Below are 15,238 nucleotides of genomic sequence, written 5' to 3' on the forward strand. Positions count from 1 at the left end.
CGTTTGAAAGAAATGTAGTAAGCGATGACCTCCAGATAGGTTGAAAGTAGAGTGCAAAAAAAAAAAGAATTAATAGGAACAAAAAAGCCACCACCTCGTTCCTTAGGGTAGTATACGCCCGATTTAGGCTGTGCGGCCCCCATTGATCCACTAGCCTAATTTGGTGTAGTGGTTCTTTATTGAGTGCAGATGAAGTAAGTCGAAGAAATCATCTTGATTGCCATAGGATTTGGCTCAGGATTAAACACCGTTTGATACATGGTTTCCACCAGATACACATCTGTGACATGTGGTAGAGACTATACTACTACTACCTCTGGCCAAGCGTTCGGCCAGGAAGCGGTCAAGTTCAACACCGTATACTTACATAAATCCTGCTAGCATTCGAGATCCTCCGAGCCCCCATCATGGCCTTGGATTAAACCTTTTGCTACAATCATCGGAGCTGCAAGAAACGCGGGACTTGAGTCTGCTCGTCGATGATTCCTTGATGAGTCAAAAGTTGTGCTACTTGGCATCGACGCCGATAAGTTAGCTGAGTCAAAAGAAGCGTTGGTCGGCACGATTGGGGGCCTGCCTAATGGGAAGGCCCTCATTCCCGAAGATGTGATTTTGACAATTTACACCGATATCACTGCGAAAAAGCCGTGCAGCGATACGTTGATGAGACGATCCAGAAGTTTTGCAAGCTGGATGTTGCATTGATTTTGTGTAGGAATATCATATTCGACCCCCAATGCTGATCTAGCCATAGGAACAGAAGGAACAGAACAAACCTTCATATACATACCAAGGCGGTGCGCAGCCAGCAGCAACAGCCTGAGGCGTAGGAGTCGATATATAACAGACCTATTAGTTAAACACAGTATACGTCACTGTTCCAAGCAACCACCAACATGCCATTATTTGTGCAAGCATTGATGACGATGAGCAATCTGCGACATCTGCGAATATCCTGCAGAGGCCGAGAATCCAGCCATCGCTACCGCCGAAGTGTAGTGGACTACGCGCTCATCTCGTTGCGAATGGCAATATATCACCCCACTGAAAAACGTGCACCCCGTGGAGTGGTCCTCGACTTACGACCGCATCCAGTATTGATCATATGAAGCGATTGTTGCAGCGTTCCATGTTTAGTCGGTGAAGTCGGAGGGTCGCGAGGTTATTTCCCGAGGGATTAGCATAGACTAGTGTCGCGGTGATTGCCGTGTTTGTGCGACCTTCAGGGCCGGACACAGTCGCAGTGTGGAGTCGGGGGGTTTCTGGGGGCGACCACGGGTTGGGGAAGATACCAGAAGAGATGATTTGTTGAGATGCAGATCTTTGACGAATTCAGGGAGCGCACAGTGGAAATGAAATGAAAAGACAGAGTCACAGACAAATTCATCGGGGAAGAGCTTCCTCGGTGTGGAGAAGTGGATGCACGGGGCCTCGGTACGGGGAGTTCACATGTCCCAATGTCATCATTTATATGAACTTCACGCTTCCCACTCGTTTCTTCCTCTATACTTTACACACATATTCATCATGTCTCTCAAGAAAGGTATACTTATTACTCTGAGAAGATCTCACTATAATCACTTACTAACCACCAACAGATTCTCACCCTTCATCCGCCGCCTTCGACGTCATCAACCAGACGCTCCAGGCCAACGAGGCCGACCGCAAGGATGCCCTCGATAAGGCCAAGGCCATCTTTGCCTTCAACCTGAAGAACGCCAGCGGCGAAGAGGCAGCCTGGTACCTCGATCTCAAGAACAAGGGCGAGGTCGGGCAGGGTTCTGCCCCCCAAGGGGCCAAGGCTGACGGTGAGTTTACATTCCGATCTGGTCACGCGGGGCGCTGCATTATTTTCTATATATACTAATTTTACTCTAATATAGTCACCCTCACCCTCTCCGATTCCGACTTTGCCCAGCTCGTTGCCGGAAAGGCGAACGCCCAGCGTTTGTTCATGGGTGGCAAGTTGAAGATCAAGGGCAACATCATGAAGGCGACTAAGATGGAGCCCATTCTGAAGAAGGCCCAGGGCGGTGCCAAGCTGTAAAGACTAGATACCCTTTTGAGAAATTTTCATCGAGGCCCATCTGGGCTGAAGTTCGACTTGCTGTTGGCTCTGCATAGGTGAATCGTATAAGCGTTGAATGTACTATTCCGGTCCGAGATATCTAAGAAAATAGAACATCTACAAGTCCCGTACATTTCCTTCTCGCGAAACCCGCCCCTGATCCAGAACAACAAAGTAATCCGCATCCTTGACAGCCTCGATGCGATGCGCAATAGTAATCACCGTGGACTGCTCCAACTCCTCCCTGATGATCTGCTGGATCTCGAGCGAAGTCTCGTGATCAACGGAAGCAGTCGCCTCGTCGAGAATGACAATAGCGCTACGCCGAAGAACAGCTCGGGTAAGTGCGATGAGTTGTCGTTGACCCTGGCTAAGATTTCTTCCCCCAGCTTCAATGTTCGTCCCGAGATGCCACCCATGCCGACTGCACAGACGGTCCAACACCTCTGTGCACTGCTCATGTGAGTATTCCTCTGTCGGATCGAGGTTCAATCGGATGCTACCCGGGAAAAGGACGGGGTCCTGTGCGACAAAGGTGACTCGCGTGCGGAGAGCCTGCGTGTTCACGTCGGCGATGTTGATACCGTCGATTAGGATGCGACCGGACTCTGGTCGGATGATGCTTAGTAACGACATTGCCAGTGTAGATTTACCGCTGCCTGTGCGGCCGGTGACTGCTGTGGTTGAACCACCGGGGATACGGAGTGATATGTTCATGAGCGAAGGGTCGAGATGCGGTGCGTAGCGGAGAGTCGCGTCCTCGAAGATAATGTCACTACCGTAGCTAGGCCATGCGGCTGGGGGATCGATGGTTCCAGGTGTTTCTTCTTCGATCTGGATAAGTTCGTCGACTCGTTCTACTGAGACGAAGTCCATCTGGAGTTGACCGTACTGCTTGCACAGGGCATGGATCGACTCGACTAATTCGTTGGCAGCAATTAGCACAAAGGCTACGAGTCCTGGTGTGATGTTGCTGTATAGAGCCAAAGCTGTTAGACAGAAAGTAGAGAGCGCAGACAAGCTCTCGAATCGGTACATGAGCCAGCTCTGGAGTGACCAGTAGAAATGGTCCATTCCCTGGAACTTATCAACCACCGATATGACTCGGCTTTGGAAACGGGATTCCGCACGGAATGCTCGGACTGTAGTCAAACCGTGCAGTAACTCGCCGAAGTTAGACAACAAGGGACTAAGGGACACCATTTCGAGCCGTCGTAGACTTTGCGATGTAGGGAGGAAGCGGCGGAATGTAATGACAAAGGCTACCGCGAGGACCAGGGAAAACAAGAGAAACCCCGGAGTAGCGGTGGCAATTACCAGCACAGAAGATATACAAACGATGGCCTGCAATGCGATGATCTGGAATTGCTCATTGATATTCCCATCAACTACTCCAATATCGGACGTGAGACGGTTCATCAAACGCCCTAGGGGAATGGTATCTGTAGAGAAAATCATTAACTTTGTCGTTTCGGCCTTGCTCTAAAAACTTACCCAAATATCGGAAGGTAGCATGGCTGACCCTAACCAGGGCTTGCCGGAACAGCGACTGCCCAGCACAATAAACAATAACCAGAATCAATAACTGCCAGGCAAGGACTGTCGTGGCTCGAAGCGATCTAATTGCAAAGAATGTCCATAGCCAAGGCCGAACATCCTCGCGCGGAGATGGCAGTTGGTCTATCGGGTTTGGGGGCATCAAATATGCGTCTATGCTGGATGTCGATAGTGGCCAGATGGTCTGCGACCGGGTGTCACTCAATTGCGCCACACTTCCTCCAACCACCGTTGTCTGCTCATATGCTTCTCCCCATTCTTTGAGGAACCATGACTGCCCAACGACCAACAGCCGCCAGGTCGTCAAAACAACGACGAGAGTAAGCCACCACCGATACTTTCCGGCCTTAATGTAGTTCCAATAGACTATAGCCTTGACCCCGCCCTCTTCGCGATACTCGTCTTCGACAAATTTATCAGGGATGGCAGCTGTCTCTGCTTCAGGGGTAGTTTCCACCTCTACTTCTTCTTCGTTGCCGGAGAAGTGCGAGGATGATTCAGTCCAATCAAGTTTGATTACGCTCTTGTCATAGACAATAGCATGTCTTTCTGAGATGTCGATGATTTGATCTGCAAGTTGGCGCACCAATGCTGTTCGGTGCGTGGCAAGGACAACGGTTCTATCCTTCATCAAAGGCCCCGAGAAGCATTTGCGAACCACTGATTCAGCAGTGTTATGATCCAGCGCAGACAAAGGGTCATCTAGGAGCAGAACTCGGGATGCACTGTAAACAGCTCTTGCTAAAGCGACTCGCGCCTTTTGCCCACCAGACAGACCGATCCCGTTTTCGCCGACAGAAGATAAATCACCATGCTTGAACTGGGAGAGATCTGGAAGTAGGCCACATGCGTCCAATGTTTGCTTGTATCGCTTTTCGTGGTAAGGCGCAGAAAAAATAATATTCTCGCGGATACTCATACTTTGCAACCATGGTGTCTGCGCACAATATCCCATCATTTCATTCGGAATTTGCAATGAGCCAGCGACTCGATCGAGCTCACCCAGGAGAGCTTGTAGGAATGCAGTCTTTCCTGTGCCGACCTTACCAGTGACAACAGTCAGTCCCTTCGGGATGTTGACGTCAATATCAACAAGGACAGGCGTGACCTTTCCAGGCCATGCAAATGAGCAAGACTCCATCCAAATCGAGAGTTCACTCTCCGACGCCTCAGAAGGTATAATATCCTTATCTGGCTCAGACATGAAATCCTCAATGCGGCCAAGAGCGATGTAAGCATTGATAAGCGAAGTTATCAGACCAGGGATTTCTCTCAGGCGGCTTTCTAGCATCCAGAACAGCTGTAATGCAGGGAAAATCACATCAATCCGGAGCTCATGTCCAGCCAGGAAGGTATAAGCGTACAATGCAACCACTGGGAATGCGTTACCGGCAAAATTATTGACAAAAATGATTAAGATATTCCACAGACTGGTCAGAATCCGAATGTTTAACTCATGCTGACGAGCCTCCATCACCTGCGCAAGCCAATGGTTGTGCCATCCATACCACCGTAAATGGCGGATTGCTTCGATGAACTGTGAAGTGATTTGAAGCCTAGCATCGGTGGCCTTTCGTCTAACGCGTTCCCACCGAAGAAGAATTCTGGTAATCATTGCGTTGACGGCCTGTGCAGCCAGGAAAGTAACTATTCCCAGGAAACAGGATGGTCCGAAGAGTGTCCAAACAAGAACGGTAGCAATGACAAGCCCCAGTGGCTTGTCGATCAACGAGTCGACCTCCCAGAATCTCTGTGCCACTTCATAAACATCTCCTCGTAGGAGATTGAAAATTTTGCCAAGTGATGCTGCTTCTTTGGCATTTTCCTTCGGGACATTCTGTCTTCGGGAGACGATGCGGCGCCAGAAGCTTTCAACAGCTTTGGTTGAGGGTGGTTGATCTTCTTGGATTTCAGTCTCGTTATTAACGCTATGAAGACCCTCGCTGGCTGGTTCCGGAGTACTCTCGATCACAATCCCAAGGATGTTTTTTCTTGAAAGGGCTTTTTCATAGACCATCATGATCATCTCACCCCTCGACCTTTCATAGGACCTTCGGCCATACCAAATCAAAAGGACTTGAGCCTGGGCAGCGATTAGTCTCAGTGCGAATGATAGAAAGGCAAAAGTTAAAGCTGCACGCTTTGGTCGGGTTGGGTCCTGCATGGCCTGCAGCAGTTGTTGCAGCAACACTGGGATAGAGAATTCTGCGCATATCGTAAGTGCTAGAAAAAGGGGGAGAAATTCATTTCGCTCACTGCAAAAGGTATCAACAATCGAAATAGTAGAGATGATGAAAATATCAATTCCGTTGGCCCGTAATAGTCGACCGAGGACAGACCCCCGGAGCTGACGGAATTTCTCATGTAGCCGTCGATGCTGAAACTCAAACCCAAGTAGCCAGACATCACATTCATGTAGTTGTCTTTTGCATCCAGTAGAAATGAGTGGAGCCATCCAGGACACTGTGAGGAATTGCCAAAGCTTCAGATCATCCTCCGGTGTGCGGAAGTCACTAGATGGCTGTTGGCCGACAGCACTGACATCAATTGACGACAAAGAAGGCTCCCGAAACGGCATGAGCAGGATCGTCACGCAAGCCGCTGCCGAGGAAGCTGCGGCAAGGTAATGAGCAACAATCTTGAACTTGAGGCGCAGATTAGGATTAGTAGCCAATGAGAGTTCAATTGCAAAAGTCAGGATATAGTACGCAAGCATCGAAATCGAACATGTTCTGGGTCTCTTGGTAGCGATTAGAATGGCAGCTACAGCCTGGATAAGAATATCAATAATCGTACACCTAAAAGCAGAAGATAGCTCACCCATGATAAAACAAGGACAAAAGCCGACAAATCAATTATCGGAGGAATGAACTGGACAGTCTCGGCCACAAGGCCAATACCTGAGAATATGAGGAGAGAGACAGTCCATTTCAAAGATTGCTTTGGCCGATCTAGTGGGAACTCTTGAGAATCATGGGTCTCGGAGACAAATGGGATCGTCCACTTTGGGCGCCATCGCTGAATAAATTTCCCGAGCAGATGATTTGATACAATAAGCAAAACTATAACTGTCGGGATGCACGACAGATAGGGCAGTGCGCAAGGTGATAACCACGCATTATGTGAGTCCTAGATTGGTCAGTCGAATGCAAGCCGAAGCAAGGGGTTCCTGGTCATACCCAGAACTGGTCACACTTGGATTTGGAGAGTTCCTGGGCCAATGGAATTTGATTCATGCTTGGTCCGAAGAGCACTCAAGAGCACTTAAGAGCAATGCCAGCTCCTCGCTAGGACTGCTCTTGGTGGCATGGCCATGCGGTGAGGCGGGATCAAGGTTCATCCGGTGGTCCGTGCCACCCATGCCGGTCTCAATATTTCAACGTGTTCACTGTCAAAGATATAGAGCAATTTGGTGGAAGGAAGCGATCGCATAATATTTGACATCTAGATGTTGTTCCCCTGGACCGAATTTGTCTCTTGAATAATTCAGAGCGTTATGGGCGTGATTGGTACTGGACCCGTAAACAGCGGCCCCACGGCGGATCATCCAGGCGGGAGTCAACCGCCGCGGGGCCGCTCATAGATTGCCTGGACGTTGTGTTACTAACCCCCACGCAGCAGATTTATTGGAAGGTCCATCCATGAAAGAAAGAAGGTGAAATGCAGCTCTTCCCCGCATATTGGCATAATGGTTCAATTTTGATGCCTTCAAGCTTATGTATAAAATCCAAATTCATGAAGTCACAGTATAACGACTCTAATCAGCAGGTCTTGAAACAAGAAACCATGTCTGGATTCAAAGGAAACAACCGTTCTTTCGTCCTCGAAGCAGTTCAACATGTTACCATCAGAGACATACCCGTCCCAGAAATCGAGGATCCATACGATGTGATCGTTCAAATCAAGCAGACAGGCATTTGCGGGTACGCACAGCATACCTCAACCACCCAACATCTTGATAGTCAAAAACAACACTGATCTAAACAAATCTCATTTAGCTCGGACGTGCACTACTGGCAGCGAGGCCGCATTGGCGACTTCATCCTAAATTCCCCCATAGTCCTCGGACACGAGTCCGCGGGAACGGTTGTATCCGTGGGCAAAGCAGTCAAGCACCTCAGAGCCGGTGACAACGTAGCCATTGAGCCCGGCGTGCCATGCCGCCACTGCTCATATTGCCGAAGTGGGTCATACAATCTATGCCTGGATACAGTCTTTGCAGCGACCCCTCCGCACAACGGCACGCTCTCAAAGTACTTCAAAACCGCTGGAGACTACTGCTATCCGCTACCAGCGCATCTGAGCCTGGAAGAAGGCGCGCTCTGCGAGCCAGTCGCGTGCGCTGTGCAGATCTGTCGAGTTGGCAAGGTTCGCGGCGGCCAGACGGTTGTGGTATTTGGTTGCGGGCCGATCGGGCTCCTAGTGCAGAGTGTTGCAAAGCAGTACGGAGCCAAGACGGTGATTGGGATCGATGTCAATAGGAAGCGGTTGGATATGGCAAAGAATGTGATGCAGTCTGTGGATGGTGTCTTCGAGCCACCACAGTGGCCGAGTACGGAGCCACATGATGCGGATGCGGAGGTGGCGTTTTATGGGGATGTTGCGGGAACCATTAAGAAGGACTTTGGATTGGGCGAAGGTCCTGATGTGGTAATTGATGCTACTGGCGCACAGAGTGCTATCCAAACTGGTGTTCAGTTGTGTAAAAAGGGGGGAATGTTTGTTCAAGCCGGCATGGGACGTGAGGTAAGATCTTTTCGACTGGGCTTGTGAGCTGAGCAGAGTTGACATTGTTGACAGAATATCATCTTCCCGATTACTATCGCTTGTATCAGAGACCTGACTATCAGAGGATCGATTCGATACAAGGCCGGCTGTTATCCTGCGGCTATTGACCTGGTGGCCAGTGGCCGTGTGAAGCCTCAGAAGCTTGTCACGCACCGCTTCAAGTTTGAAGAGGCTGAAGAGGCGTTTCAGAAGGTGAGGAAAGGTGGAGAAGACGTTTTGAAGGTGATCATTCAAGGTGTGGAGTGAGGCCGACAGAGACCTCCGCATTTCCAAATTGTTGATTCTATACCAATCAAGGAAAAAATGCTGGAGAATCATGAGTGCTTCATACCCCGTCTCAAGAGTCGAGTCTTGCTGTGTAATAGAAGAATGATTCCATGAACTTCCTCTATCGAAGACTCGACCACGGCAAATCGTTCGATGGCGGCAATCGTTTTCTTTTGCATGGTATCAATATCTGGAACCAAGTGTGCCAGAGTAGGACAGACCGAGCTCAAAGTCAAGAGAGTAATGGAAGAAAACATCCTGGAATAAATAATTAGTTGGTTTATAATACTCAAAAGATTCCGTGGACAAGAATAGCATACGTGTGAATGATAATCTCTGCGCAAGTCGATGGGCTCATCAGTCTGCGTGTTGAAGCATTCAAATATGCGCGGCAATTCGCTATACTAGCCTCACACTGTTTGAGAACCATAGGTGGGACCTCGTTCTCAGGCGACGAATCAATCGCACGGAGAAGGAATGGTCTCGTTATGATATCTTTGGCTGAATGAAAACGATGAAGCATATTGATCTGAAGGCCAGTAGACCGAGATGGATCATTTAAATCTGGCTTAATCGTTCGCGGAAGCAAGTCAAACCAATTATTGAGCTGTCGGTCAAGCTCTTGAGACACACTTAAAATGTTAGAGAGTGACTGGAAGTCATATGAGGGACTATCACTCGAAGCCGGCTGAAGACCGAGGCTGCGCCTTGTCCAGTCGCTTCCATACATGGTGTGATGTACGCGATTCAGCAGACGGCGTACGGACAGTTCTGCAAGGAAGAGATTTGTCTCTTGGGATTCGTGATCTGCGAAGGTCGGGAAAGGGGTCAGGTCAATCACATGTTCGATACCGCTTCGTGGTAAGTGATGTTCAGCAATCAAGTCGCTACATGAAGTGTCAATAGTTATCATATATCGTGATAGATTTTGACAAACTGACCATTCAGTATCAAACGCCGCCCAAGATAAAAGAATTATACTAGACTTCAGTCCGTGGTTGTCTGGTGAAGCTTGACTTCTATTGGGCCCGGGCGAAGAATGGTCAGTCTTGTATCTAGATAGAAGCCAAGATCGAGACTCACCGGCTATTCAGATATTGGATGCTAGTAGAGGCCATGTGAATCAACTTCCACGATTGCAATGGTCGTAAGAGGAATCCAAAATATTTGGAAATTAATATCAAGCTCTGAGGAAGAGTGATTGTTGGACAAAAAGACAGCAAGTATTCGTTCATCAATATTTGTAATGCAGGCGAGATGTAATCCGCTCCAGGCACCCAGTATGGAGAGCTAGACTTTGTCGGATCAACCTGCTCAAGTGCCGCAGAACCCAATGCAAGCACTGCAAGACATAAAGCAGAGTCACAGTCAACCTTTAGTCCCGATCTAGCATGGTGATCATACAGAGCCAAGAATTGGTCTTTTTCAAGGATTGGCATTTCAGCATGAACATGTTTGAAGTATGCCTCCACCAGTGGATAGGTGCTGGCTCCATCGAGTACAGGTAGTTGATTCGCATTAATTGTGCCCGGGACAAAGGATAATTGGTGAGGCATATGTCTTCTTGACTCGGCGCGTATAAACAAGTCTGGCGGAAATTCTCCGAAGAGTGTCTTCACTTTGCTCATATGTAACATATATTCTGTTGTGGTGGTGTGGCCAATAGGAATGCTCATGGGTGGGATATCGTGCTCGGGCGGCATGAATGACGGCGAATTAGTACTAATAAGCTGAGAAACATCCGCTGGATTGGACCTTGACGGAGAAGAAATCAACATAGCTGAAGGCTGGGAAAAGTCCGTCCTTTCATGTTCTGAGGACGTCGGTGGGAATGAAAATCCCCCATTTCTGGTTTCACCCGTTTGAGGAGTTGGGGGAAGCCTTGGGTTGCTCCATAGAAAGTTCTCAATTGTATCGAGACGTCGGAAGAACTCAGAGGAGAAACTCTCTCCTCGAGGCCTGTCAAGATCAGCGATGTCATCGCGTTAAAATGGGCTCCTCACCTTGAAGAATCGACTTCATTATAAACACATTCAATACCTGAATCTTCACAGAGACCACAAGAGGGGAACACGCCGTTGCAGCGCCGTTTCCTGGTCGTGCATCAATATAGGAAACGATTAAGTAGCAAGGAAACTCACCGCCTCCGACAATAGTTACATGCCAATGAAGCGCGTTTGCGGGGTTTATCCATGGATGATTCTTTGCAAATTGAATATGATCAAATAGTTGGCCTTGGTAAACAACAGATGTTGATGCACAAGGCGGGAGAACCCGCTTTTGTCCCGCGTTAGTCATCAATTTTAGAGCTGCAGGGCTATCCCGAGGACATCCCTAGATCCCGTCGGTATACCGGAGAGCTGAAAGTCCAGGCGGAGAACGCCAACTTCACTAACTCGACGATCATTTGAAGCTTGTTAATTAGTATTATTCTAATCTGATGCTTAGCAATAAATTTTTGCCAAGATCTTTGCATTGGCACATATCTTCACAAAGATATATGCTTCTAGAGTATCCGGACTCTCCGAACACATATTACGTCCGTTTACCGAGTTCGATGTCAATATTTCTACCTTGACATATTTCAGACCCTCATAACATACTGATCCCCTCAAAACAAAATTCTATAATTATCGCAGAAACCATGCGCATCGTTCGCCGGATTCGGCACACGACACATACCGGGCCGACAACATCGGAAAACTGCGGCTCCACTTAAGTTCCCCGGAGCGCTTTCAGAGTTTTCTTGGCTGTGACTGGGGTAGGTTGATTTTTTTAATCTTTTAGTCTTTGAAACATATGTGTCATTGATTGCCTTGTGTCAATTCGTTCAGTTGGTTTTCAACTCTCGACTTTGACAGTCGAATCTATTCGCTCAATATGAGAGACGAGGAGTCGTATGCCACTGACGGCAAAGAGGTCATCGATGGACCCTATGAAAAAGACATGGAGAAGCCATTGGACGCCAGTAAATTGGAGCCTTTTGGTAATGAGGAGACCGCGGAGGTTAAGTATCGGACTATGAAATGGTGGTAAGTAACTAAGTTCTTTTTCGACATCTTTTTAACCGCCAATACGAACATGGCTAATCATGATCAACTAGGCACTGTGGAATGCGTGAGTTTCTAATTGCACATATCACGCTTTTTAGAAGTTGTAAATTCTAACAGAAGAAACCAGTCATGATTGCGGAGAACGTCTCGGTCGGAATTCTCTCTCTGCCATCCGCCGTTGCTACCCTGGGAATGGTCCCGTATGTATCTTCTTTTCAGCTTCTACAACTCCCTTGACTAACATGCAAAAATAGCGCTGCTATCATGATTCTGTTCATTTCAGCTCTCTCATGGTACACGGGCTACGTAATCGGTCAATTCAAGCTCCGTCACCCCGAGATTCACAGCATGGGAGATGCTGGCGAGCTCTTGATGGGTCCCTTCGGCCGCGAGCTGTTGGGACTCGGCCAGCTGCTTCTGTTGATCTTCCTTATGGCTAGCAACATCCTGATGTTCAATATTCTGATGAATGTTCTGACAGACCACGGCACTTGTACCTTGGTGTTCGGTGTGGTTGGACTGATTATCTGCTTCTTGGGCGCCTTGCCTCGTACCATGGACAAGGTCTATGTTATGTCCGTTGTCTGTGAGTATGATTCCTCCTGATACCGCGAACGATTTGACTGACTTATATCTAGCATTCTTGAGTGTCTTTGTCGCCACAGTGTTGACCATGATCACCGTGGGAGTCGAGACCAAAGGACATGTCGTCAACGAAGTCACTACGGAGGTCACCTTCCGCGAGGGCTTTTTGGCAGTGACCAACATCATTTTCGCTTACCGTATGTGGAATATTGAACATCAAATGATGTTTTCGATAGTCGTTGAATCATGAGCTAACCCACCATTTAGTTGCCCATGTTGCCTACTTCGGGTTCATGTCCGAGACTGAGGACCCACGCACCTTCAACAAATCTCTCGCTATGTTGCAAATTGTCGACACTGTTTTGTACTTGGTCAGCGCTTTGCTCATCTACCACTACGTCGGACCCAATGTCCAGTCGCCCGCCATTCTGTCTTTGAGCCCCTTAATGAGCAAGATTGCATGGGGTCTTTCTATCCCAACTGTACGTTTGACTTGTTGATTCCGTATTCTTTACTAACAAAACACAGACCATTCTTTCCGGAGTTGTCCTGGGTCATGTTGCGTGCAAATACATTTACGTGCGTATTTTCCGTGGATCCGACGAAATGCATAGCCGCAGTTTCCTCTCAGTTGGGTCCTGGGTTGCTATCTGTCTTGGTGTCTGGGTTGTGGCCTGGGTTGTTGCCGAGTCGATTCCCGTTTTCAACGATCTGCTGAGTTTGATTGTAAGTTTTGAGCACTGTACAACTCGACAGAGAACATTGGCTAATACAGATCCTACAGAGTGCGCTGTTTGGAAGTTGGTTCAGCTGTAAGATCAACCCTCTCCCATCTAAGCTTTGGAAATTCCAGGAGTCTTAAGAAATACTGACTTTTATTTCACAGTCGGCTTACCCGCGATCTTCTGGTTCTACATGAACAAGGGCCGATACTTCCAGAATTGGAAGAAGACTGTTCTGACGATAACCAACATCGGAGTTTTGGCTATTGCTTTCGCTATTGTGAGTGGCCCTAGTCTTTTCGCATTGACCATGACTAATCGTATTCAGTGCGGATTGGGCTTATACGTGTCCGGTGTCGCGATCCACAATGACTCCAGCAGCCAAAGCTGGTCTTGTGCTAATGATGCGTGATTGGACGATAATGAACATCGAAGGAGCAGGGCTTCCTCCTTTTAGAACATAGATTCATCCTTTAGATCCATGGATGTGTTTGACTATTTTAGCTTTCTGTATAGACCATAGCTTGTTTGCATAAATACATATTGACATTTTGTATTCAACGTTCCACTCCAGGGCTGTGCTGACGTCAACAAAGTTTACGAATAATTGCGCAGCTTTAAAGGTTTGAAGCAGACATAGATAGGCGTATTCTAAATCAGCGCTAGTAGCAGAAACAAGTGGTTTTTCTTGGTGGAAAATACAGTTGTTATATAGAATATAGTGTAGAATCAGGTCTCGTAGAATAAGTCGATGCAAAATGAATGGACACGTCAAGGGTTTTTGGTGTTAGATTCGGGGTGCAGCTGCAAGATTGAAAATGACCTAGTGGTGTCTTTTTGTCTCAATAATCAAGATAATCCAGGTATCATCACTAATATCCTCTGATAGCTCAGCTGGAAGAGCGCCAGACTGTAATTGAGTTTGTCATCTGGATGTCCCTGGTTCGATCCCGGGTCAGAGGAATTTTTTGCTTTTTCTTCATGTTACCTAGTCACATGTCTATAAGCTAGTGTAATTTGCGTATGGGTTAGTTATACAGGTTCCTTGATACTAGGTATATAGCTAAATACATACATACTAGGGAATGTTAACTAGAGACCTATACTCAGGTTTTTGTACTTTGGCAATAGAAACAAAGGAGACGAGATACGAAAGCAGCCCCTAACATATGTAGTCAATCACGACCATTACAGCTTTACGCTCTTTCAGCCGTAATAGGGTTCATGGATGTCAAATTCCCAAATTGCGCTCAAGAGCCTAGGGCCATATTGAAAAGCAACAACCTTAGGTTTCCTTAGCTTGGAGCGGATAACTTTCGGGAAATAACTATTGTCTATACGCCTCTAGTTGACCCCCACATATAATTCTTTACTTTGTATCGATACATCATATCGAGTAGATAATGACTCCTTTCTAAGGTCTACCTACTTCACGGATGTGTACGTACTATGTTATGTGTATCAAAAAGACAAAAATTCCTCTGACCCGGGATCGAACCAGGGACATCCAGATGACAAACTCAATTACAGTCTGGCGCTCTTCCAGCTGAGCTATCAGAGGATATTAGTGATTACGTTATCTTCGTAATTGATACTTAGAATAGAAGTATCTGTAGCGAAGCGGATTAATGTGACAGCTTCCAAGGTTATCCTAGGGCTATGGCGCTTGATCAGTGAGGAATCGAAAATGATATATCAAGTTATCACAGGCGAATATTCATAGTAGTAACAAAGAAAAAAAAACTCCTCTGACTAAATAGCGCATGCAATTGGAGGCTAGCGTCCTTCCGAGCAGTTGAGCGATCTAGACTTAATCCGTCAAGGGCAGGGCCAACCTATCAATATATATATTGGCATGTAATTTCGAACGTCAGATATCACCCCGACAGCGACGACCTTGGAAGAAGGCCATCCAATATCCAGTAGTGCGAAATACATAAAGATTAGTAGAGGACAACTACATATGATCCTACATAGGTACGGAGAATATTGGTTCCACGAGCTGCCAAAGCTCATACGTACATTTTAGAACATTTGACCTGCATGTAGGAATTAACAAAGGGTCTCATAAAGAAAGCCAACCTTGAAAGTTACCTCAGTGTAATGGACACCCCTTCAGCCTCTGTGCTTGTAAATCTGTGTCATGATCTGGCACCCTCCTGTAGAGATACCCACTTTTGGCGGATCAAACCCGCCTC

The 15,238-nt window shown here is 47.4% G+C and overlaps 5 protein-coding genes across 5 annotated transcripts; 3 read left to right on the forward strand and 2 right to left on the reverse strand.

The window, feature by feature from the left end:
• Positions 1 to 1,527: 1,527 nt before the first annotated feature.
• On the forward strand, positions 1,528 to 2,047 carry N7529_003617 (SCP2 sterol-binding domain-containing protein; the record flags this gene model as incomplete). Its single annotated transcript, XM_057239144.1, has 3 exons — positions 1,528 to 1,543; positions 1,599 to 1,808; positions 1,884 to 2,047. 3 exons carry the CDS (start codon positions 1,528 to 1,530, stop codon positions 2,045 to 2,047), a joined length of 390 nt encoding a protein of 129 aa, XP_057098439.1.
• Positions 2,048 to 2,185: 138 nt separating this feature from the next.
• On the reverse strand, positions 2,186 to 6,449 carry N7529_003618 (uncharacterized protein; the record flags this gene model as incomplete). The annotated part of the gene is made up of 2 exons (XM_057239145.1): positions 2,186 to 3,510; positions 3,563 to 6,449. 2 exons carry the CDS (start codon positions 6,447 to 6,449, stop codon positions 2,186 to 2,188), a joined length of 4,212 nt encoding a protein of 1,403 aa, XP_057098440.1.
• A 962-nt stretch (positions 6,450 to 7,411) lies between these two features.
• N7529_003619 (NAD(P)-dependent alcohol dehydrogenase) lies at positions 7,412 to 8,659 on the forward strand (the record flags this gene model as incomplete). Its single annotated transcript, XM_057239146.1, has 3 exons — positions 7,412 to 7,548; positions 7,624 to 8,371; positions 8,426 to 8,659. 3 exons carry the CDS (start codon positions 7,412 to 7,414, stop codon positions 8,657 to 8,659), a joined length of 1,119 nt encoding a protein of 372 aa, XP_057098441.1.
• Positions 8,660 to 8,727: 68 nt separating this feature from the next.
• On the reverse strand, positions 8,728 to 10,978 carry N7529_003620 (fungal specific transcription factor domain-containing protein; the record flags this gene model as incomplete). The annotated part of the gene is made up of 4 exons (XM_057239147.1): positions 8,728 to 8,938; positions 9,001 to 9,699; positions 9,764 to 10,631; positions 10,684 to 10,978. 4 exons carry the CDS (start codon positions 10,976 to 10,978, stop codon positions 8,728 to 8,730), a joined length of 2,073 nt encoding a protein of 690 aa, XP_057098442.1.
• A 582-nt stretch (positions 10,979 to 11,560) lies between these two features.
• N7529_003621 (uncharacterized protein) lies at positions 11,561 to 13,452 on the forward strand (the record flags this gene model as incomplete). Its single annotated transcript, XM_057239148.1, has 10 exons — positions 11,561 to 11,712; positions 11,784 to 11,797; positions 11,861 to 11,933; positions 11,988 to 12,319; positions 12,372 to 12,515; positions 12,586 to 12,800; positions 12,847 to 13,044; positions 13,103 to 13,130; positions 13,205 to 13,320; positions 13,369 to 13,452. 10 exons carry the CDS (start codon positions 11,561 to 11,563, stop codon positions 13,450 to 13,452), a joined length of 1,356 nt encoding a protein of 451 aa, XP_057098443.1.
• Between the last annotated feature and the right edge of the window lie 1,786 nt (positions 13,453 to 15,238).

This window comes from Penicillium soppii (assembly GCF_028829465.1).
Source record: "Penicillium soppii strain IBT 18220 chromosome Unknown utg000004l, whole genome shotgun sequence".
Lineage (NCBI taxonomy): Eukaryota > Fungi > Ascomycota > Eurotiomycetes > Eurotiales > Aspergillaceae > Penicillium > Penicillium soppii.